Source organism: Aegilops tauschii, chromosome 3 (assembly GCF_002575655.3).
Source record: "Aegilops tauschii subsp. strangulata cultivar AL8/78 chromosome 3, Aet v6.0, whole genome shotgun sequence".
Taxonomy (NCBI): Eukaryota; Viridiplantae; Streptophyta; class Magnoliopsida; order Poales; family Poaceae; genus Aegilops; species Aegilops tauschii.
In genome coordinates, this window is record NC_053037.3 from 1,207,090 (window position 1) to 1,233,189 (window position 26,100).

General features: G+C 47.6%; 1 protein-coding gene across 1 annotated transcript; it reads left to right on the forward strand.

The window, feature by feature from the left end:
• Window positions 1-11,270: 11,270 nt before the first annotated feature.
• On the forward strand, window positions 11,271-11,641 carry LOC109770204 (peptidyl-prolyl cis-trans isomerase CYP21-3, mitochondrial). The gene has a single exon (XM_040403132.3). It carries the CDS (start codon window positions 11,280-11,282, stop codon window positions 11,478-11,480), a length of 201 nt encoding a protein of 66 aa, XP_040259066.1. The 5' UTR covers window positions 11,271-11,279; the 3' UTR covers window positions 11,481-11,641.
• Window positions 11,642-26,100: the final 14,459 nt, after the last annotated feature.

The following is a 26,100-nucleotide window of genomic DNA, read 5'->3' on the forward strand; positions in this document are numbered from 1 at the left end:
GCAGAGTGCAGCAGCTGTAGGCATCTCCAGCCCACATGTGGCAGCCGCCTCCCTTCATCGACCTCAGCGCAGACGAGGGAGAAGACGATGACTGCATGCCCTGAAGAAGGCGGCCAGGACAACGGCGCCGGCCGATCAAGGGTTTCTTTTGGAGCTTAAATTTGTTTTTTAATGTTTTCAGTTTAATGCATGTGGACAGTTCGGTCATGACTTTAATGTAATATATAGTTGTCGTTTGAATTGCTTTTTTTATGTCTTTTTAGATTTGATTTTAAATTTAAACACAGACACTTTTGTCAAATACGTCTGGCCATTGGGTGCGTCGACGAGCGGACGACCGCAAATGGACACTCTTGTCCGTTTTGCTGACTCAAAGCGGACAAAATGCAAACAAAACGGACAAAACGTACGTCCATTTATGGTGATGCGTTGGAGTTGGCCTTAAGCCAATGCATGGACGATTGGCTAGTTCATTGTTGTGAAAAAATGGGAAGGGAATACGCGTGCGTGAGTTTTCCTGCATGCATGAATAGCTCGTTGATGAGGAAGCGGAAGATCGGGAAAATAATTAGCGCGTCCGGCGAGATTTTCCATCGAGAATTACGGGCTAAACTTGCCCGATAACTGGCTATTTTCACGGTTCATTATCATTTCCCAGATCTCCACCAAACCGCGCCGCAGCCGCCCAAATACAGTCCAAACCCTACGATCCGCCGTCGGCGGCGAACCTCCTGCATGCAATGGCTGAGGCGGCTAGCAGCGGCGCTGGGTCGTGCGGAGCGCGGTGACCAGACCATGGTGAACGGAACGCCGCGCAAGCGCGGCCTTGACGCCGTCCCGCCCTCCCGGACGAGAACGCCTTTGACGGCAAGATCGTAATATTTGATACGGTCACAGAGTCATTCAGGTGGATTCAATCTCCCACAGCCAACTGCTCAGCACATTTGCTTCAGATGGATGGCACGCTCGGCATCGGCCGCATAGATGTGGCTACCATGACCGCGAAAGCATGGGTGTTGCAGGACTACGAGGCAGAGGTATGGTCATCAAAGTACGAGAATGAATTGCCGGAGGAGGAGATGATGGAAGATGATAGCTATATTGAGTGCCTATACGGCAAGGTTGTGTCTGAGAAGGGAGATATGCTGCTAATCAGTGACAATTATTCCTCCCAATCACTATTTCACTGTGACAGCAAGGGCAAGCTGATTGAGAAATTACCATGGAAGAACGTTGATCCAAAGGTTCTTGGTCTCTGTTTCAAAGAAAGCCTAGTCAGGCATGAGTTCTTCGAGAGGAAAGATGGCAAGCGTGTGAAGCTGCCACGTTTTCTTCAAGGGCTCTAGATATAGGGAGTCGAAAATGTTTATCCATTTCAAGTTTATCGTTGTGAGTATATGGGAAATAATTTCTATATGCCGGAGAGAGGCTGGACATGCTATCTACTTTACTCGTCTATCCATTTCATGTTTAAACCATTATATGATGACAATATTAGAAAATTGTCAGAAGACCGTTGATGTTTGCATGAATGTCAGTCCGTATCCTTAGTACTGAAGTACCAGGTGAGTTCTGAATATGCAATAAAACTTGTTGAGTTTCACTTCTTGGGACTTAGGACTGCATTGAAGCACTTTCATCAAAATTTAAGTGTATATATGTACATATCTAATGCTAAAACTGAAAGTGTCCATCTATTCAACGATTCACTATGTTTGGAGTGGGCGATTAGTTTGCTGGCCAACATCTTAGATTTGCCTGTATTGGGTTAGGGTAGAATCACAATTACAGGTAAAAAATATACGTACATGCCAAAACCCCAGAAGTTTCTTCAGAGGCCTGTTACTCTCACGTTAAGAGGAAGTTAGGTAGTCCTGGACTCGACAATAATTATCCTGGATACATAATGGCACTGGCGGATTTAGGTGTTTCCATGGCTTGTGCAGTTATGCCTAGTGCCTAATACCATATAATGCACGGCTCATCTATTTGCTCTTATATTCTTCAGAAACAATGTCACTTAGCTTACAGTTAAGATTTCTGTCTTTTTACCCGGACTAACAGGAGGAGATAGCAATAGAGATTACTTTGCCGCAAATATGCCAACTAATGTATTTTCACTCTGGGGAAAATTTTGGTACACACCACATGATGTTCAATTATTTAGAGGGGGGGGGGGGGGGGGGGGGGGGGGGGCGTTGTGGAGGGAGTGACAATTAGAATAATATCTACTACATCCTTGGTGTGGGCACCTCACCATACTTGTTCAACATGTTGAAGATGCAATGGTGATGCTATGGTTTTCTTTTTTGACCTACTGATACTATGTTCTGTAACAATGGAAACCCTTTCATCAACACATTCAAAAATGAGGAAAAAGGAAATGGCGCACTTTGATGGCTGAGAACTATCAGCATCTGTGTGTAAAGGGAAAGTAATGGCTGCACCCAACTTCGGTGCACCAACACACTGAAGTAAATTCGAAAAACTAGAAAAAAATAAAAAAAATCTGAAACTTTGTGCATGTGATTATGAGGAAATGCTTCAACTGTTTGCATAGTTTGGTAGCCAAAAAACATCAAATGATCTCCATACAAAACAAAATACAAATAATGATCTGCACCCAAGTTTACTGTTCACATGTTTCAGCACAAACTTAGTTTTTTCTGTACAAGCACCTAAAACATTTAGTCAAAATCACATCCACAAAGTTTCATTTTTTTTCCTGAAATGTTTTGCTACGTTTTTTATCGTGGGTGCACCGGGGGTGCAAAGTCCGTGGGTGCACAAAAACCACACTCGTGTGTAAATTAGTCAAGGGAGTGTTCACTTGTACGCAGCACTCAGACCATGAATGAACCGGAAAGACTTTTAGATTGGAGCAACAAGTTAATTAAAGATTTATGAAATGGTAATTGTTCTCACGATCTTAAAATATAATGTGTATCAGCAAGTTAAGCTTCTTTATTTTTGCGGGGGAAAAGTTAAGCTTCAATCAGGATATAATCTGTATCAAGTATCAAACTATCAACTAAGTGGTTTAAATATTCTTTGCACCAAAGTAGATGTATATGGCTTGCATGGTGTGTTTTAAAGCACAAAGGGTGCTTTGTTCCAAACTTTATTAAGCAACTAAGAAAATATGCATGCCAAAAGTACGTTGAATCGTAATGTTTCAACATTACATTTACATCTCAAGTTCTCATGGACAATGTCAGAAAAAAGACACACAGAAGCGCCTCGCGCAGCTGTGGCCTTGTGTCTGGGTGGTGTTGGGGGTGGTTGGCGCTTGACCGTGCGAGCTGGGACGAGTTGCGCATGGGTGGTCGGGTAATGAGGCCGGTACGGGAGAGAGGTGGAGGTAATGAGGAAGGAGGGCTAGAGGGGCAGCGGTGGCTCGTCAGTCGACGGGAGGCGGCGCTTGGGTGGTCGGGTACACAACTGGCTCTAGCCGGCGCGACTGAACATGGAGGCTACGCGGCTCGACTAGGTGGGTGCGGGCGGCTGGGTCCAGTTCATCGTGACTTCAATTTTTTGTTCGGTTTATTGCAATAAAGAAAACCAGACAAAAAACCAAAAAAAAGACTATGTGACAGGCCTAGTCAACACATAATTGGAGGGCTAGGGGTAAAATGTGGCACAAACTCAATCAATGGGGGTATAAGTTGAGGTTTTCTCAAAATTGGGTCAATTCTATCAAAATTATGAATCACAAGGTAAAAAAAATGAAATCAACTCTATTAAAAATGGAATTAAAGGATCTTTGTTGAAAACTTGGTTGCCAATTAAGCTTATATATAGCAACTGAAACAAAAGAGTTTGTAAAGGTTTTTTCTTTATCACTTTCAGTTTATCAACTGAACTGCTTGAGGAAAAGCAATGAGTTAAGCTTGGTGGAGTTGATACATCTCCAACATATCTACTTTCCCAAATATTATGTCTTTTGTTTTGGACTCTAATTTACATGACTTGAATGAAACTAATCTGGACTGATGTTGTTTTCAACATAACTACCATGGTGTTGTTTTTATGCATATTTTTTTCTCAGAATTGGACAAAACTTGACAGCGATTTTTTATTGAATAAATAAAAAATGCTGGTGCAAATATCCACTAGAGGGGGGCCACTAGTTGCTCACAAGGTAGCAGGGTGCGCCTACCCCCTGGGCGCGCCCTGGTGTCTTGTGGGGCCCATAGGCAGCCCACTTCCATAAGTACCTTATTGCCAAGAAAAAAATAAGAGAAGAAGTTTTACCGCGTTTTACGATACGGAGCCGTCGCAACCTCCTGTTCTTCATCGAGAGGGCTGATCTTGAACCCGTTCGGGGCTCCCGATAGGGGATTTACCGGCATCGTCATCAGCAACGCTTCTCCGTCAACAATTCCGTGATGCTCACCAACGGGAGTGAGTAATTTCTTAGTAGGCTTGCTGGATGATAGGTCTCCAACGTATCTATAATTTTTGATTGTTCCATGCTATTATATTATCTGTTTTGGATGTTTTATATGCATTAATATGCTATTTTGTATTATTTTTGGGACTAACCTATTAACCTAGAGCCCAGTGCCAGTTCTTGTTTTCCCCCTGTTTTTGAGTTTCACAGAAAAAGAATACCAAACGGAGTCGAAACGGAATAAAAACTTTGCGATGATTTCTCTTGGACTAGAAGACAACCAGGAGACTTGGAGATGACGCCGGAGGAGCCATGAGGCGGCCACAAGGGCGCGCCCCCCACCCTTGTGGGCCCCTCGTGCACCTCCTGACCTAATTCTTTCGCCTATATATTCCGATATATCCCCAAACCAACAGAGGCATCCATCAAAACACTTTTCCGCCGCCGCAACCTTCTGTACCCGTGAGATCCCATCTAGGGGCCTTTTCCGGCGTCCTGCCGGAGGGGGATTCGATCACGGAGGGCTTCTACATCAACTCTATTGCCCTTCCGATGAAGCGTGAGTAGTTTACCTCAGACCTACGGATCCATAGCTAGTAGCTAGATGACTTCTTCTCTCTCTTTGATTCTCAATACCATGTTCTCCTCGATGTTCTTGGAGATCTATTCAATGTAATACTTTTTTGCGGTGTGTTTGCCAAGATCCGATGAATTGTGGATTTATGATCAGCTTATCTATGAATATTATTTGAATATTATCTGAATTCTTATATGCATGATTTGATGTCTTTGTAATTCTCTTCGAACTATCGGTTTGGTTTGGCCAACTAGATTGTTTTTTCTTGCAATGGGAGAAGTGCTTAGCTTTGGGTTCAATCTTGCGGTGTCCTTTCTCAGTGACAGTAGGGGCAGCAAGGCACGTATTGTATTTTTGCTATCGAGGATAAAAAGATGGGGTCTTCATCATATTGCTTGAGTTAATTCCTCTACATCATGTCATCTTACTTAATGCGTTACTCCGTTCTTTATGAACTTAATACTCTAGATGCATGCTGGATAGAGGTCGATGTGTGGAGTAATAGTAGTAGATGCAGGCAGGAGTCGGTCTACTTGACACGAACGTGATGCCTATATTCATGACCATTGCCTTAGATATCGTGATAACTTTGTGCTTTTCTATCAATTGCTCGACTGTAATTTGTTCACCCATCGTATTATTTTCTATCTTGAGAGAAGCCACTAGTGAAACCTATGGCCCCCGGGTCTATTTTCCATCATATAAGTTTCCAATCTACAATTTTAGTTTCTGATTTACTATTTTTGCAATCTTTTACTTTCCGATCTATAAATCAAAAATACCAAAAATATTTATTTTATCGTTTATCTATCTCTATCAGATCTCACTTTTGCAAGTAACCATGAAGGGATTGACAACCCTTTATCGCGTTGGGTGCAAGTTTGTTTGATTGTTTGTGCAGGTATTCGGTGATTCGTGCGTTGTTTCCTACTGGATTGATACCTTGGTTCTCAAACTGAGGGAAATATTATCTCTACTTTGCTGCATCACCCTTTCCTCTTCAAGGGAAAAACCAACGCAAGCTCAAGAAGTAGCAGGAAGAATTTCTGGCGCCGTTGTTGGGGAGATGTACGCCAAGTCAAGACATACCAAGTACCCATGATAAACTCTCATCTCTTGCATTACATTATTCGCCACTTGCTCTCGTTTTCCTCTCCCCCACTTCTAAAACGATTTCGAAAAGATTTTATTTTCTTCGCCCCTCTTCCGTTTGTCTTCCTCGCTTGCTTTTTGTGTGCTCGTGTGTTGGATTGCTTGCTTTGTTACGATGGCTCAACAGAATACCAAATTGTGTGACTTTTCCAACACCAACAACAGTGATTTTATTAGCACTCCGGTTGCTCCCGCCACTAGTGCGGAATCTTGTGAAATTAATGCCGCTTTGCTAAATCTTGTTATGAAAGATCAATTTTCTAGCCTTCCTAGTGAAGATGCCGCATCCCATCTAAATAATTTCGTTGATTTGTGTGATTTGTGTGATGTTGCATCCCACAGGCAGCTGTCGTCTGACCTAATTTCACTTTCATAAGTACCTTATTGCCGAAAAAAAAGAGAAGAAGTTTCACCATGTTTTACGATACATTGCCGTCACAACCTCCTATTCTTCATCAGGAGGGCTGATCTTGAATCCGTTCGGGGCTCCCGATAGGGGAATTTACCGGCATCGTCATCAGCAACGCGTCTCCATCTACAATTCCATGATGCTCACCAACGGGAGTGATTAATTCCGTAGCAGGCTTGCTGGACGGTGATGGTGATGAATGAGATTTATCATGTAATCGAGTCAATTTGTTAGGGCTTAATTCCTAGTATCCACTGTGTTCTGAGATTGATGTTGCTATGACTTTGCTATGCTTAATGCTTCTCACTTGGATGCAAGTGTCATGATTTTAGATCTGAACCCTTTATGTTTTCACCAATACATAGAGTTCTTGATCCTATCTGTTAGTTGTATGCACTTGTTATTGTTCTGAACCATAGATCCCAAGGTGACAATAATTTGGATACTCTTCGGAGATGACTGTAATTGAGGAGTTCATGTATTCACCATGTGTTAATGCTTTCATCCGGTTCTCTATTAAAAGGAGACCTTAATTACCCTTAGATTTCCTTAAGGATCCCGCTGCCATGGGATAGTAGGACAAAGGATGTCATGCAAGTTCTTATTATAAATACGTGTGACTATATACGGAATACGTGCCCACATTGAATTGATGAATTAGAGGTTTTGTGTATCGCTCTAGGTTGTGACTGCTATATGATGAATGTCATCCATACAAATATCCATCGCTGATATCCAATGCCTACGCTCTTCTCATATTGTGTTTGCTAAGTAATTACTACTGTTGTTGCTATTGTTCCTGCTGCTACAAACTGCTACTGTTACTATTGCTACTGTTACTGCTACTATAAAACTATCATACTATGGTGCTACTAAACACTTTGCTGCAGAGAAATAACTTTCCAGGTGTGGTTGAATTGACAACTCAACTGCTAAGGCTTATAAATATTTTTTGGCTCCCTTTGTGTCGACTCAATAAATTTGGGTGTAATACTATCCTTGAAGACTGTTACGATCCCCTATACTTATGGGTCATCACGCACTTTAGTGGAAATTTGGGGATCTATCACTTGCACGACCAACTGACGATGGACTGAGCCATATTATCCCTTGGTTGATGTTTTAATTAAAAGAAAAATAAGTTTTAAGTTAAAAAAAATCTCCCCCATTTTATCCTTAAGACGTGTACAAATACTCCGAAGGCATCTGACCCCTAACACGAACACAATTTGATGATAATTGAGGGAATTTGCCATAATTTGGAAATGTCTCAGAGTTGTTTTCCAACCTGGATTCATGTACTCCCTGAGTAAAGTGGATGTAATAACGTTTTATATCATGAGATGGAGGGAGCATATAACTGTATCTATAATGAAAAAATGCTATGAGAAAAATTATAGGATGACACAATATTACAAATAAAGAAAATTTTCCATCCCCATCCCTGCCCTAAATATTTTCCTTGAGTAACGTTGAATAAACGTCCCTGCATTCACATGACTGGATGACCAAAGCTGAAACATTTTTCATCTCTTGTCTTGTGTCTGAAGCACAACCAACATTCTAAGTCAACTCCGCCAGAATCATAAGTATTGAGACGAATGTCAGAGAGAAAAATGCAACATTGCGATCATTTTTCATGTAACAGTGACTCTTTGGGAAGAGAATTATAATTCACCTAAACTATGTGCTCGATCGTTATGACTGATCTTGATGGTTTGACCACTCCACCTTGTCCAATCAATAAGGAGTGTGCATAAGCCCACGTGGCGGCGGTGGTCACGAGGTGATCATAGTTGATTTTTCTCTAGGATGAATTAAGCCAAAACTAGGTAGTACCTAAGTTCATCTCGGCCATATTTCCTCGACTCTAGTGCTCAGAGCTCCACCTTTCAACACGTACGTTTCCACTACCTTCCTATGTTGATGCAGGTTGTGGTTCTTATTCAGTGCCAACACCCCCATCTCTAATTCTACCATCACGATCCCTCTGGCCCTAACCTTGTCACTGCCATCTCCTCTCTTGGCATCCCACCTCTGTTGTTGCCTTGATGTCGTGTTGCTTCGCAAGCTCCGCGGTGCTAGACACTCGTTGCTTCGATGAGGTGCTCTCCTTTCATTGTATCATCATGCATCACATCATCGACGACTTCACCTGACTGGACCTTCGGCAATTTCATGGCCGCCTCGCCTAGAAAATAGGTGCGTCCTATTTGGCTCCCCGTTTTTCATTTCATTTGATAGAAATGAAATGAAATTTTTGTAATGATTTCATTTTGTCGAAGATTCCAATTTTCAAATTCCATGTCCGGCTACCAATAAGATTTTATCAACTAAAATGAGTTTCATCTCATGTTGGTTGCCATTTTGAGGTGCAGTCAAGTAATCGCTAACCCAAAGTAAAATGAGCAACGATTGTACAACAATAATGTTGTGCATTACAACAATAAAATGAGCAGGAATATAACACTGAATCGTACAATAATAGTGTGGGATCAATGTATAAAACCAAACAACATAAGGATTTTGTCAAAATGTTCATTGTCTGCAATGTAATACAGAAAAATTGACGCCCCAAGAGGTCATGCTTCGTCAGTCCGTCGGGGATATCAGGTTGCAAGAGACAGAGAGATAGAGAGGGGAACCCTCTACGCACCTACCGCGACAGAGAGACACCTGTGATGACTTCGTCAATCTCAGTACACATCGGCTCAGTCTCACAGAGGTGCTCACACGGTCATAATGTGCGTTAATGGCGGTGAATGTATTTACATGTCCGCTAGCTTCTGAATTTGTACCATGTTTAGCAAAAGAAAAAAAGCATTCACAAGCCAACATGGCATCCAGCTCAGCCGTCCGACAACGCGGCCACCTCAGCGCACATGCCACGCAAGCCGCACAGCGTGGCACACTCGCCAACTACAGCCCGTGTGTGTATAGTACTAGGAGTACGTAGCAGGCTCCGACGCCCGTGCCCCGCTCTTGGTCTTGGTCTTCTTCCGCGCGCGCTCCTCCCCCTCCCCTCCCCTCCCCGTCGACCAACCTCCGCCGGTCCATCTCCGCCGCGAACCCAAGGTACGTGGCCCTAATCGTGCGATCCAAGTTCGATTCGTCCCCGTCGTCGCTAGATCCGGCTCGCCGCGCCCGAAATCCCCTGCGGAATCGGGGCGAATTCGCGGAGTATTATGATTTTCTTGGGGGCTGGTTAAGTTCCAATCCCGGGTGAAGGCCTCCTCCTCCTCCTCCGCCCCCCGCCGCGTCGCCTCCCTGACGTGGCTTGGCGTCTCTCCCGCCTGGTTTCGTGCCGTGCGGCCCCCGATCTGGTCCCGCCGAGAGCCCAGATCGCGGGTCAGGGTGCGCTCTGATGATGCATCATCTATACTTTCCGATTTAATTGCCATATCCTACGTCGATCTGATTTCTGTGAGCTATTCTGTGCTCTGTGAGGGTTGCTTAGTATTGTAGCTATCCACTTCAACAAATTTCTCTCTAAATTATTTTGGATCTTGTCCACCAGAAAAGTAAGCCTTCCAATCTCATGCTCAGGCCCAAGGGTCCAGTTGCTTACCGGTGACTGTCATTTGTGGTGTTTCCTATCTTATTAGGTAGGGAGTTCAGACAATGAAGCCTCTGATAGAATGATAATGAGCCCCAGCCCCCTCACTTCTGTGAGTCCATATGAGAGCTGCCCCTGTGCCAAGTGCTATAAGCGAATAATGTTACCTGAATTTACCCTTATACTGTCAAGTTCAGCATGCTGATTTCTATGGTGAAAGCACCGATTTTCTTATCTCTTCATTTCGGTGAGTGTTAAAGGACAGAAAAATGTAAAAGACGACTGTGAGTCACATCGTTTGGTTGTGTGCTGGACATGACTTCCAGCACCGTGTGTAATGACCAGCTTTAACCCCAATCACTCTTACTGCTGGTTTACTGTTTTCTTCCTTATAAAAATCATCATAATATTTGTAAAGGCCATCATGTCACGTGAGTTAACTAATTAAGTCAATCAACATAGAATTCAGCATCAAACCTACAAAGCCTCATTTATGTCATGATTTGAAGCATACACCACCTGCAATCTGAATTCTGAACATTCCATCTTCTCTAGTCTGTCATTCTATTTATGGTTTGACAATGGGTATGCCTCTGCTACCTATGTGTTGTATATCTCTATAATCTTACTACCAGTTTACGGTTTGTATCTTAGAGAGCATGACTTGTGAATGCCATCCTCCTACGTCATGAACGTTAACTAGTTATGTCAATCAACATGAAATTCAGTATCAAATCTACGAGACCTCATTTTTATGATTTGAAGCCGCAAAAACCACCTGCGATCTGAATTCCGATCATATCATCTTCTCTAGTCTGTCATTATATTTATGCTTTGACAATGGGTATGCCTCTGCTATCTATGTGTTGTACATCTCTATAATCTTTGGATTTATACATTACTAATATTTCATTCAAGCCAAACCTTTGGATTCATACATTACAAGCATTTGCTTTGTTCGTCTGACACATGGATGATGCAATATAACTGTGAGAACATTTTTGCGCAACCTAATGCTTGTAGTTATTCCTGATTGATATAAGAAACCCAGCAGTTCATAAGCCTACTGTGCAGTTTATTACACGCCGAGCAAAAACGTTATGTTCAGGAAAAAAATCATTGCAATGCTTCAGAATACCTTCGTGAAACTTCTCTGTGCTGATTCTTTTCTTGGCATTACCAGAACTGAACCATGGCGAAGATCAAGCCAAAGGCATTGCTGGCACAGAGCAAACAGAAGAAGGGCCCTACTCAGATCGGCCTGTTGAGGATCATCACCTACATCGTCCTCGGCGCCCTAGCAGTGTCCTCCGTTTACTATGCCTATCAGTACTGGCAGAGCAAAGGACCGGCCGTTGCGGCAGCAGCAGCAGAAGGCGCCGTGGGAAACTAAAGCCCCAGGAATGTAGTTGATTTTGCTGCTGTTGTTGTATTGTCTTGTCGTTTTTTTCTGGTGTTCGCAGTCCGGTAAATTTGTGAAACATTGACAGAGCATGCGACGCTTAGTCCCCCTGTAAATTGCCTTAACATTTATGCTTATGTTTGTTTCTTTGACATGGAGTTTGCGGTAGCTCCATTGGTAGTGTTCTCTTCTGCTCAGATAAACATATGTGGAACGTGCACGTTCTGAAGCTAGTGTTTCTCTTGTATTTTGGCTATGAGGTGGGTTCAAAGACGCCTCTAGACTTGGTGAGATTAGGTTCTAGTGGAAAAATTCTTAGCACCAAGTTTTGATCAACATTGGCCATGCTGTAAACCTGAAAGTGTTCCTCGATAGTTATAGAGAAGTTTCGGGTCAATTTGTAAGCAAAAACAAATATGCAATTTTCTTCTGCAAGAACTGCGATGAAGTGATGAAGTAAGCTATGCCTCAGCTCCGGCAATAGAAGCAGAGGACCTTGTGCAGAAGTATTTGTTTGCGGCTCCGTACAACTATAGGAAATTCCATGGCTACAGCTTTTGAGCATGTACCATAAAAAAAAATACGTTGTTAATGGGCGATCTGCCAAGAAACTTGGTTGAGCTGGTGGCATGACAGATAAGTCTTTGTTATGTCGATTGCTTAAAGTATATCTACCCTTCCATGAGTTGTTGTCAATTAAGGGCATCTCCAACCAGTGGCGAATCTAGGAGGAAAGCGAAGGGTGGGCTCAATTTAACAGCGAGAAGATTAAATGCCATTTTGAAGAGAAAAGGGCATTAAATGCTAATCCTTTTGTCCAAATAAGCTAAGATTTTGCCCGAATACTGTCATTTTATGGTTTTCTTTTAATATCAAATTTTGAACGGAAATTTAAATCTATCTACCTAAATAGTCATTATCTCCCGGTCCTTTCGCTTCAAACAAGCTGAAACTTTCTTAGATTACTACTAGAAACATATATCATTTGCTAGATTTTAAAAAAAGTAACCAAAATTTGAATTTATGTAGCAAAATATAGCCATCATCTCCTAATATTTTTTCTTGAAATAAGCTCCAAAAATTGCCAGATTACTACTGGAAGCATGTACTCTCTCCGTTTCATAATGTAAGACGTTTTTTTTACACAACACTAGTGTCAAAAAAGTCTTACATAATAGGACGGAGTAGTAGTAGTTATTGTAATTGTTCTGAAGTTTTTGAAAAGTATCAAATTGGACTATATATTTGGTATTTTCCTACTTCAACAGACAAATATTGATATGTTTTTTTACAACAAACAAATATTGATATGCTTGTCTCGAGCTACGGAGCGTGAGGGTATGTCATGTCGCTCCCATGCGTGCCTCCTCGATGTCCTGTGCGCTACGTGCGTGTGTTCGGTTGGTGTTGTTTGGCGAGACTGAGAGATTGGGTTGCTGAGTTGGGACGTGTAGTAGTAAATAAAATTGTATTTATGAAGGGTAGGCTAGAGAGCCTGTTGAGCACCCTACTAGACTCGCCACTGTCTCCAGTGTTGTTCCCTAAAACACAGACACGTTATTTGTTAGCAGACCGTTCCGCACCGCATCCCTGAACGTCTGCCCAGGCCTAGTCAAATTCGTTTCAATTGCATACTAAAGTTAGAAGCAATACACAGGCTAGACACCCTCGACGCGTTTGGTTGGAGCTCAGGTAACGTATTCACTGCTGTAATGAGAATACACTGTATTAGATTAGAGGTAGTTGAATACGATATGTGTTTGGTTCACGCAAGAGAGTAGGGAGCCGTGGAATACCGTCGTCAGCCTTGTAGACGATGCGAGTCCGGACGATTGGAGGACAGACAACTGCTCGGATGGCTCGTGACGGAAAAGAAGCCGTTCACAACAATCGCTACTGCTCACGGCGACGCTGCCCACGGCTGCGACGAAGAGAGATCGGCGGCGCAGCCCACGACGGCGGAGGCGAATGGATATCAACGGCGCTCGGCGGCGGAGGCAAACGGAGGGACGGCGATGGTACTGCTCATGGCGAGGGAGATCATCGTCGCTGCTCCTTCGTCCTCGTGGTGAAGAAAACGATCAGGACGAGCGGTATTGGATACGGGTGTTTTCGGTTTTGTGAAAGATGTTTTCTGATTACACGGGAACTGAAACCGACGTGGCCGAAACAAACGCTGGTAACGTAATCGTGAGCCGGTGTATTCGGAAGACACAGCGAGAATGTCGCGAACCAAACCCGTCGCCTGTGCCTCCGGGGACACTTTGGGCCGGCCCAACTAGCTCTTCCGCGGTTTTGGCAACGTTCCCCGACCTATTTCTCTTTTTTGTGTTTTTATTTTCTAATTTTTTTCCTTTATTTCTGTTTTCCTTATATTTGTTTTTTTATTTTCCTTTATCATTTTTTAACTTTTGTTTCTTTTTATTCATTTTGCGAACATATTTCTCAAGTTTTGAACATTTTCTTGAAACATAATTCATTTTTGAATTAATGAACATTTTCGAATTTGCGATCACTTTCCTAATTTGCAAGTATTGTTTTCTAATTTGTGAAAATTTTCTGAAATTTTAAACATTTTTCTAAACTAGTGAAAAGGTATTTTGAATGGGGGCACATTCTTTGAAATTGGGAATAAGTATTGAGATTTATGACAATTTTTTAATTTGATTGCATGTATTCTTTTTGAATAAATTAACATTTTTAGTGAGTGACATATTTATTTTAATCGATGAACATTTTCTAAACTTTTGTGGGAACAAAATTTGAAACTTGCAACAACATTTGAAGTTTGTGAACATTTGTTAAAATTCACAAACAGTTTCCGAATCATGAATATTTTTATTTCCCAAATAGTGTTTTTTTTTCAAAATCACGAACATATTCTGAATATGCAAGTGTTTTTTTACTTCATGAACGTTTACGATTTCCCAAACATTATTTTCGAAATTATGAATATTTTGTGACTTCAAATTTACTTTCACACATTTGTTTTTCAAAATAAGTTATTTTTCGAATTTTGGGACTTTTTTGATATCCTGAATTATTAAAAAATAACAGTAAAGAAAGAATAATAAGACAAAGATGAACCAACAAAAGACGGGGCTGTACTGCCCCCATACATGGGTTGTCCCGACGCCGCACATGTGTCAGCCCAAATGGGCTCGCGGGGGGAGGTGGGTGCGCTCGTGGTGCCTTTTCCAGCATGTTATGCACCAATTTTTTTGAGTTCTCCCTGTGGTCCACCCTTCTTTCTGTAGCTGACAAAAAAACCAGGTTTTAGAAAACGTTGGATTAGAATAGCATTAGAAAAGCCATCTCCTTTCCTTTCCATTTTTTTGAATGAAGCTAGGCCTAACGCCCTAACCCAAGCTCATTTTTTTTTGAGACAATAACCCAAGCTCATTCTCGGGCGGTCCTATGTCTCGCTTGTGCGTGAAAGAAGAACACATCGCTTGTAGGAAGCCAGTTTTGGGCCGGCCCAGTTACCATGTGCAAAAGCATTTTTAATGTTTTGAAGTGTTCAACACACAACTATAAGAAATTTAGGCATTGTACATAAAGTGCCACTCAACTTTAGGACGAATTTTGTACCATTAAAACAAATGCATGTGACATTTAAAATGGTTCACGCCTGTGAAAAAAATATGAGAACGTTTACGGAAATGCTATACAGAGCAAAAAATGATGACTTAATTCTTAAGAAAGATTCATACTATTCAAAAATTTAAATGTCACATTTTCAAACAAATGTTTTGTGACGTTAAAAAAAGTGTATCGAATGTAAAAAAATGTTTCAAATAGTTAAATAATTTTTTTTGAATCATACAAAAAAATTTCAACGTGTATTTGAAAAATCTTTAACTCATATTCAATAAATTTTAAAAATTATTTGAAATAATGTAATCATGTATTTCAAAATGTTAGACATGTATATAAAATATGTTACATGTATACAGAAAATGTAAGATGTATATGAAAAATTCAAACACCAACATACTATTTTTAAAAATTGTTAATCATGTATTTGAAAATGCTAAACATGTATAAAAAATTGCTTGTAATGTACTCCCTCCGTCCGGAAATAGTCGTCGGAGGAATGGATGTATCTAGACATATTTTAGTTCTAGATACATCCATTTTTATCAGTTTATGCGACAAGTACTTTGGGACGGAGGGAGTATATAACAAATGTAAATTTTGTATGAAAATCTTAGACATATGTTTTAAAATAAGAAAACCAATGAGAATGTAAGAAAGAAAAAAGCGCAACGAAGCCCCAAAAAACCGCTGGAAAACAGTAAAAGCCATTAAGAAAAAACATAAAAAAACCGTGTGTGCAGCAGCAAGGCGATACAAACAAGGCGCCTCTTTCTCCGGTAAAGCACGTCGATAGAACCGGTCTCATGAACGTGGTCATGTAATGTTGGTCCGGGTCGCTTCATCCAACAATACCGTCGAATCAAAATAAGTCATTTGTGGTAAGCAGTATGACTATTATCGCCCACAGCTCTTTATGTTCTACTCGTGCAAATCATCTACGCATAGACCTGGCTTGAATGCCACTGTTGGGGAACGTAGAATGCAATTTTAAAAATTTTCCTACGATCACGCAAGATCTATCTATGAGATGCATATCAACGAGAGGGGGAGAGTGTGTCCACGTACCTAGTAGACCGAAAGCGGAAGCGTTAGGTTAACGCGGTTGATGTAGTCGAACGTCTTCAGGATCCAACCGATCTAGTAGCAAACGTACGGCACCTCCGAGTTCAGCACACGTTCAGCTCAATGACGTCCCTCGATCTCTTGATCCAGCAGAGTGTCGATGGAGTCGATGAGTTCCGTCAGCACGACGGCGTGATGACGGTGTTGGTCATGTGATCCGCGCAGGGCTTCGCCTAAGCACTACGATGATACTATCGGAGGAGTAAACGGTGGAGGGGGCACCGCACACGACTAAGACAATGTTGTGCCTTTGGGGTGCCCCCTGCCCCTGTATATAAAGAAGGGGAGGAGGAGGCCGACCACCAAGGGGCGCGCCATGGGGGCGGGAGTCCTACTAGGACTCCACTCCTATTAGGATTCGGCCCCCCTTTTTTCCTTCTTTCCGGAGTAGCAAAGGGGGAAAGGGAGAGGAAGTAGGAGAGGGAAAGGGGGGCGCCGCCCACACCCCTTGTCCAATTCGGATTGGCAAAGGGGGGGGGCACCTCCTATGTCCGGCCCTCTCTTCTCCACTAAGGCCCATGTGGTCCATTAACTTTCCCGGGGGGTTCCGGTAACCTCCCGGTACTCCGAAACTTATCCGAAACCATTCCGGTGTCCGAACTGTTTGACACGAGAAATAATAAAAATAACGTTGGTTATTGCATTATTATCTCTCTACGCACCAGGGGAAATAAAACGTTGCGGGCGTGCCAGTGTACTAAGTACACAAATAGACATAGGGAAACATGCACTTTATTAATCTCTCATCGGAGAAACAAAATTACAAGTTCCCTTTACATATGCGCTCCATGGCCTACTAGCGCGGCCTGCCTGACTTAGCGATTGCGGTCTCTTGGTTCCTGGGGCCTCGGAAAGCTCCCGGTTAATTACTCCTCTGGGCTACTCTAGGGGATACCTCCGATTAAGCCGTGCGGTCGTCTTCGTCGTCTTCGCTTTACGTTCTCCATGCATGATGATAGTGGTGTGTGGGCAGCGGCAGAGCCCGTGTCCTCGTCAGTACACGCGCCGCTCAAAACATGGCTTTGTGCTAGCCACGTCTTCCCTCGCCGTCACGCCTCGTCGGTCTTGGCGGCAATGATGTAGTTGGGGTTGAATTTGCATGGGTCCTGCTCGGCTTGGACTTCTAGACGACCTAGCGGACTTGTCGGGGTATGCAAGGGGTATGCCTCGCGGGAGTAAGTTGTTTAGGAGACCGGCGTCGGTGTAAAACCGTCGCACACTGACATCGGCATGGCCGGTGTAGTTGGCGCCTCATCTCGGCTAGACGCCGAGTATTCGGCGGTTCGTCAAGAGAAAGGGCACCGCCTCACAGGGCCGTGGAAAGGTGGTGTCGTGGAGACCGTGCCTCCTCGGTAGGTGCTACACCAAAGGGTGACTTGTACGCCGGCGACACCATGGACCTGTTCACCAGTCCCATACGCAGGGACCTGTACGCCATGGCGGTTGCGCCTCTCGAAGGAGGGACCGGTCTTGGGATGCATCATCGTGAGGTCTGGTTCCGCCAATGTCGTCCCCTCCGACAAAAGGTAGCAAAAGACCTGTACGCCGGTGACTTGTTCGCCATGGACCTGTTAGTCGTGGTCCTGTGCGTCAAAGAGACATGCTCGCCATGGACTTGTCTCGGGCTACGTTGTCGTGAGCTCCGGTTCCTCCATGCCGTCTCCTCCGGTAAGCAAGACCACCGACCTGTTCCTGGCGATCAGGACACCAAAGACTTCTGCACTGGAGAGACCTGTTTGCCATGGACTTGATTCGGGCTACATCGTTGCGAGCTCCGGTTCTGCCACCCCATCTCCGCCGATAAGCAAGACCACCGACCTGTTCGCCGCGATTAGGACGCCAAAGACTTGTGCACCGGAGAGAGACCTGTTCGCCATGGACTTGACTTGGGCTACGTCGTCGCGAGCTCCGGTTCTGCCACCCCGTCTCCTTCGGGACACCAGACCTGTTACACAGGATCTGAGCGCCATGGACCTATGCACCGGTGACCTGTTCGCCAAGGACCTGTGCGTCGCGACCTGTACACCGGTGACCTGTTCTTCAAGGACCTGTGCGTCGCGACTTGTTCGTCGATGACCTATGCGTCACAACCTGTACACCGTGTCCTGTTCGCCGAGGACATGTAGGCCGCCATGATAGAGACCCAGAGGTAGCGGTTGGGCTACATCGTCGGTGAGCTCCGACTGCTTCCGAGTATCTCCAAACAGAAGCGTGATGTCTGGCTTGTCGTAGGCAATCTCCGGCGGTGTTGGTGTCATTTGCTGGTGGGATGAAGTCGTCTCCGGCGGTGTTGTAGTAGGAGTTGCCCTATGGCACGAGAAAAGCCGCGCTCGTCCGAGGCCACCTCCGTTGGGTGCGTCATCGGCCGCCTCCACAGCACCTGGTACGAAAAGAGCACCGCATCGTCCGCGGCCACCTTTGCTGGGCGCGTCGTCTGCCACCATAGATGCACACATGCAGTTGCTATCCATGACAATATTGCCCGAGTGCACAGCCGTCATCTCGGCGACGTGCTCGGCACCATGGCGCGTCGGTCGGCCGCGGCCACCGAAGCAGCGCCTCCCTCTAGATCGTAGGGTTTGCTGCTTGAGATATCTTCGTGCGTTCCTCCTTGATGGATGGATGCGTGTACGTAGGTTTGTTCCCGTGCCTCAGCTCTCCTCGGGTGTTCTTAGGCATCCTGCGAAATAGATGATAACACATAGAAAAATAAGATCATTGCATGATTACGTGTGTATCTTCCCGCACGCGTGTTTCTGCGGCCGGCGTGTACGCGCGTCTGCCGCTCATCCTCGACGCTGCCACCATGGGCGCGTCTTCTTCTGTGTGTTTTCTTTCTCCCCTCTGCTGCGTACACGAGGTCTTGGCTCTAGCGCGTCGTTGCCGCCGCCATTGCGTTGCTGCCTGTTCTTCATCTCGCCAAACGCCTGCTTGCCATCGGCAACACGCTCCCACTGCCGCCGTCCCGGCGGACGCGTTCTTCTTCTCTACTGCCGCGACGCATCCGTCTGGCGCCGCTGCAAGCGGCACATGGTAGCGAACATGTTGAACAGATATGTGCATGTATATGTTAGGATAATCTCCTACCGGCCCCGCCTCTAGTTTCTTTGTATAGATGAGGCTGAGGGCTGCACTTGTACCCATATATACGTGCACCGTGCACTCGATAAATACATCGAGAGTTGCATTGCCTTCCACATGGTATCAGTTTTTTTCCGATCCAACCCTAGCTTCCGCTCCTAGCCGCCGCCGCCGCAGCTCCTCGCTGCCGCCGCCGCCGCTCCCCACTCGCGCCGCCGCCGCACCCTCTACCGCCGCCGCGCGCACCTCCCTACTCCGCTCCACCTCCCTCCCTCCCACGTCGCCTCCCTCTCCCCGCGCCGCCTCCCTCCCGAGCCGCCACACCCGCGACGCCGCCTCCCTCCCGAGCCGCCACACCCGCGCCGCCCCCCCCCCCCCCCCCGGTTGCCGCCGCACCCATGGCCTCTCCCTACTCCGCCGTCTCCCTCCCTCCAACCCCTTCGAGGGTCCGGCCCCTCCTCCCGTCGAGGTCGTCCGCGATCTGGACATCTTCGCCCGCGTTCCCGTCGTGCTCGACTACGCCACATCCACATATTACGCCTAGAAAATCTACTTCTCCCTCGTCTTCCGCGAGTACCACCTCATCGATCACGTTGATGGCTCCGTTGACTTCGGTCTCATGTACGCGGACGACAACTGGCTGACCATCGACGCCACCATCACTCGTTGGCTGTACCAAACCATCTCCAAGGACATCTTCCACACCATTGTTTGCGACACTGACGACGCGCAGATGGTGTGGGCGAAGCTGAACGGGCTCTTCCTCGACAACGCCCTCCAGCACCGCGTCTTTCTTCAGCAGGAATTTTTTGGGTGCCATCAGCTTGACTCGTCCATTGACGACTATTGCATGCGCCTCAAGAAACTCGCTGACGAACTCCGCGACCTCGGGGAGCGGGTCTCCGACGACCTCCTTTTCAGCACGCTCACCGCCGGCCTGAACGAGGAGTTCAGCAATGCGGCCTCCAACCTTACGTTCCTCCCGGACCCGACCTTTCCTCGGGTCGTGGCTTATCTTCGGTTGGAGGAGAGGAGGATGAAGATGGTGAAGTCCCGGGCCACGCACACGGCTCTCGTGGCGGGCACCTCCCGCGCCGCTCCCCCCACAGCGCCGCAGCCGCCGCCGTCCTACTTCCAGGCACCCCTGGCGCCCGTCTACCAGCCGCCGCCCCTGCCCCCGATCGTCACCGCGGGGGGCGCCGCGGCAAGAAGCAGCAGCAGCAGCACGGCGCGGGGGGGGGGGGGGGGCTGCCAGCCGCAGCAGCAGCAGCTGCCCCCGGCCCCCTGGGCCGCCGCGACCAACCCTTGGACGGGAGTGGTCCACACGTACACGATGCCCGTGCCGCGGACCCCTGTCCCGGCCGGGATCCTCGCCCCCCTCCCCGGCGCGCATCAGGCGCTCCTCGCCGCCCCGGGCGGCTACCCCGCCGCGGCTCCTCCGTACGCCACGCCTGGTGGCTACGCCGCTCCGGGTGGCTACGCCGCTCCTTCGGCCGCGGCCGCGGCACTCCCGCCGGCCCCATGGGACCCGGCCCTCCTTGCGGCACTCCACTCCGCCCCTACACCCAACATGTACACTGGAGGCGGCGACTGGTATATGGATTCCAGGGCTACCACCCACATGACTTCCCACCCCGGTAACCTCAACTCCGCATTTCCAGTTTCCACCGCATGTCGTATTACTGTTGGGGACGGGTCTTCCCTTCCTATTACTCATGTCGGTCATGCCTCTTTTCTGTCTAACTCTACACCTATTCATATGTCAAATGTCTTAGTTTCAGCTGAGTTAGTCACTAATCTTTGTTCCGTTCGTTCTCTTACACGTGAAAATCCTATAACTGTTGAATTTGACGAAGTGGGTTTTTCTGTTAAGGACGCTCGTACCCGGATGGTGCTCCACCGATGTGACAGCCCGGATGGCCTCTACCCGGTGAACTCCACCGCCACTTCCACATCCGCTCCGGTCGCTCTCTCCGCCACGGTGGACCTTTGGCATGCTCGGTTGGGACATCCGAACCCGGCCACCCTTCGTCATATTCTTAGGACTTTTTCATTCACGTGTAATAAAACCGATGATCATACTTATCATGCTTGTCGTCTTGGCAAGCACGTCCGTCTTCCGTTTAGCGCGTCCTCATCGGTGGCGTCGTATCCATTTGAGTTGATTCATAGTGATTTGTGGACATCTCCTGTTGCCAGCAATACGGGTTTTTTATACTATCTTGTCATACTTGATGATTATTCGCACTATGTGTGGACCTTCCCGTTGCGGAGAAAATCTGATGCACTCTCCGTTCTTACAACTTTTTACTCCTATGTCGCTACGCAGTTTGGGCGTCCCATCCATGCTTTGCAGACTGAAACGGGAAGGAGTTCGACAACGCCGGGGTTCGCACCCTCCTCGCCACACACGGCACGATTTTTCGTCTTACTTGCCCGTACACCTCGCAACAAAATGGTCGCGCCGAACGGATCCTTCGCACACTCAATGACTGTGTGCGCACCCTTCTTTTCCACGCCAATGTCCCGCCCCGGTTCTGGCCGGATGCTCTCTCCACCGCCTCTCTTCTCATCAACGTCCGTCCAACTCGTGCTCGTGGAAACTTCGCACCACATCATCTCCTATTCGGTAGCCCGCCCTCATATGATGATCTTCGTGTTTTTGGGTGTCTATGTTATCCTAGCATCGCCTCCACCACTCCTCACAAACTCGCACCTCGCTCCGTGGCATGCATTTTTCTCGGATACCCACCAAACACCAAAGGCTACCGCTGCTATGATCCGGTTTCCCACCGAGTCTTCACTTCACGGCACGTTTACTTTGACGAGAGGTCTTTTCCCTTTCACCAGGTACCGCCGCCGGCTGACTCGCCCTCATCACCGACGCCTCCTGGCGCCTCTCCAGGAGGCTGCTCCCTCGCGCTCGGGCCCCCTCCCGGCTTCGGGCCCCCTGCAGCGCGTGGGCCCACTCCCGGCTTTGGCGCCCCGGCTATGCCTGGGCCGCGCTCTGGGTCCGCGGCGTCGGACCCGGACCTCTCGCCAGCGGCCACGGCGCCCCCGACTCCCGTTGAGTCCGCAGCCCGGTCAGCGAGCGCATCTCCTGCGCCTGACCCGGGCTCCTCGACGGCTTCCGACGGTCCGGCTGCTTCCTCGCCGGTGGGCATGGCGCCACCGACTCCCGTTGAGTCCGTAGCCCGGGCCGCGAGCGCTTCTTCAGCGCCCGGCCCAGGCTCCTCGACGGCCTCTTCGCCGGCCTCGTCGCCGGTCCTGCCGACTCCGCCAACCCCGCCGGCCCCACCGGACACCCGCATGGTCACGCGTGCTCGCGCCGGTATTCACCGGCCCAGCAACCGTTATCCTGCGGATGAGTGCCTCCTCGCTGCCTTGACATCTGCGCCGTCACCTCTCCCATCGTCCGCTCGAGCCGCCCTTCGCGACCCGCATTGGCTCGCGACGATGCAGGAGGAGTTCGACGCGCTAGTGCGCAACCGCACTTGGCAGCTTGTCCCGCGGCCACCCCACGCCAACGTCATCTCTGGCAAGTGGGTATTCCGGCATAAGACTCGTCCTGACGGGTCTCTCGAGCGCTATAAGGCTCGGTGGGTGGTCCGTGGATTTCGGCAACGCACTGGAGTCGACTTCACCGACACGTTCGCCCCGGTTGTCAAACCGGGCATGATTCGCGCGGTCCTTCAGCTCGCGGTCTCTCGCGCCTGGCCGGTGCATCAGATGGATGTGTCGAATGCGCTCTTGCATGGCCATCTTTCGGAGCAGGTGTTCTGTCAGCAGCCAACCGGCTTCGTCGATGCGGCTTAGCCTGATCATGTGTGCCTGCTTTCCCGCTCCTTGTACGGGTTGAAGCAGGCCCCTCGTGCCTGGTACCAGCGGATCGCCGGCTTTCTGCAGCAGCTTGGGTTCCGAGCTACTCGCTCCGACGCCTCGCTGTTTGTCTTCCACCAGGCTCCGGCAACCACTTACCTGCTCCTCTACGTCGACGACATCATCATGACGGCTTCCTCGCCTGAGCTACTTCGCCAGCATACTGCTCGCCTTAGCGCTGAGTTCGCCTTTAAGGACCTCGGCCCGTTGCACTACTTCCTCGGCATTGAGGTGGTACGCCGTGCCGATGGGTTCTTTCTCCATCAGCAGCAGTATGCGCAGGACCTTCTTGAGCGGGCGGGCATGCTTAACTGCAAGCCTATTCCCACGCCTATCGACACGAAGGCCAAGGTCTCTGCGCTCGACGGCTCCCCCGCGCCAGATGCAACGTTCTACCGCTCCATTGTCGATGCTCTTCAGTACTTGACACTCACTCGGCCTGACCTGCAGTACGCCGTTCAGCAGGTGTGTCTCCATATGCACGCCCCTCGCGACACTCACTGGAACCTGGAGTAGCGGATCCTTTGGTACATCCGCGGCACCCCGGCTCTGGGTCTTACGTTGACGGCTTCGCCCTCGACCGACCTGGTCGCTTACAGTAACGCCGACTGGGCTGGCTGCCCGGACACGCGACGCTCGACTTCAGGCTACTGCGTCTACCTGGGGCCCTCGCTCATATCGGGGTCGTCTAAACGACAACCTACGGTATCCCGTTCCAGTGCCGAGGCCGAGTATCGTGCTGTGGCCAATGCCGTCGCCGAGTGCTCGTGGCTTCGCCAGCTTCTCCAGGAGTTGCTTCTTGACGTCCAGAAGGCTACCATTGTCTACTGCGACAATGTCTCTGCAGTCTATCTCTCCGCCAACCCCGTTCATCATCGTCGCACGAAGCATATTGAGCTCGACATTCACTTCGTGCGAGAGCAGGTGGCTCTTGGGCGCGTCCGCGTTCTTCATGTTCCCACTGCTCAGCAGTTTGCCGATGTCATGACAAAGGGGTTACCGACGCCTACATTTGAGGAGTTTCGGTCCAGTCTATGTGTCACTGGTGACGCATCGACTGCGGGGGGGGGGGGGGGGGGGGGTGTTGAACATATATGTGCATGTATCTGTTAGGATAATCTCCTACCGGCCCCGCCTCTAGTTTCCTTGTATAGATGAGGCTGAGGGCTGCCCATGTACCCATATATACGTGCACCGTGCACCCGATCAATACATCGAGAGTTGCATTGCCTTCCACTGAACACACAGGACGCGCCTTGCACACTACCCCCCGTCGCAGCCGCCGGCTCATCACATAGCATGGAACATAGCCAGCGCCACCTCCGAGGCGGTGCGCGTCCGCCCGATCTCTTTGACGCTGCACCACGGGTGCTTCTCCTTCCTGGCCTCTGGTCTTTTTCTTCTCCTCTTGCGTGGGTTCTCTTGTATTTATATACAGTGGCGGATCCAAGATTTGGAGTTACCCGGGGCGGATTCTAATAGAAATAAAAATTGAAGGCATAGTACAATCAAATAATAAAATCAAGTATATTAATAGGCCAATAATACACATTCAGACAAGACTATCAACACAATGAATTTTTCAAATTTATTACACTCTTAAGAATTACTACGTGAAAAATATATAATGCAAAAATTTATATAAAATCTAACTTCCGAGAATTAGGCTAACGTAACAACAAAATAAAGAATGATAGAGCAACAGAGGAGAAGACTAGGGGATAGCCAGGAACCTGCTCGTTGTTGTTTCTGTTGGCTGCTCGCTTGCTGTTTTGATCGGGGCATGTGGCCACGGTGAACCCGTCTCCTGTGCGTACGATCAGTTCCATGATCGATCGGATAGGAGGCTGCGTACAGAAGCTAACGGGCTCATCTAATTTTTTACTTGGCTTACTTGACTGGCCCATATCTAAATCTTCCACCGCCTATCTGGCTATCTCTCCCGCCGAAACGTTTCTTTCCCCTTCCTTCGTCAAGCTCGCGCTCATATGAAACCGTCGACTGAATCTGCTCGCCCCCCATGGTGTCCGTCGGCCAAAAGCAGCAGGGGTATCCTAGGTTACCAAAATTTACCCGGGGCGGCCGCCCCTACACGACCCCACGCTGGATCCGCCCCTGTTTATATAGGCACGAGGCAGAACCCTTGGCCACCACACGTCGGTGCAAACTTTCCAATATTTGGGCTGCTGGTTGCTAATCGCATCTGAAGCTTTCCATCTTTCACTCTTCTTTTTCAATACTTTTCTTCTTGCCCTGCACACATGCACAAATAAAAGGAAATATCATCTCGTACACAGAGATTTATGGGTATATACTGTCCGGCCGGTTTCTTTCCGAACGTGCCGCACAAGAACATGCTTGCCTTTTTTTTTCTTCGTGTACGCCCCATTTGAATCAATACATTTAGGCATGTTTGGATAGTGCGGGTACTCGGGCATATACGTGCGCGCGCGGGCCGGCCGCAGATACTCCAATACATATATGTACGGTCTATACATAGGAGCGGGTATTCGGCTACATATGGATGCGAACTTGCCGGTATATAAGTACAAGAATATGTAAGTACATACGTATTTAAGCTAGCTAAGTCGCCTACGTAAGTGTGGCCAGAAAAGTGTGCATGCACACATATTAGTTGCACCAAGATTTCATGCATATCCCTATGCAAGCATGACAAGTACGTGCCTGCATGTGCCGTGCAAAAGTATTTTGCCATTGCATTATGACTTGTCTTTGTTTATATAGCCTGCATCAAAACTCATTAGAATTTTTTATTATTTTATGAAACAGTGCACAAAAACTCGTCGAACAAATGCCCCCTCGTCGAGTTGAGGTTGAGTGCGAAGCAAATCGAGCTTGACTCGACGATTTTTTTTACTCGGCGCATAGTTCATATGCAGCCTGGAGAACAAATTCGGAGATGATATCT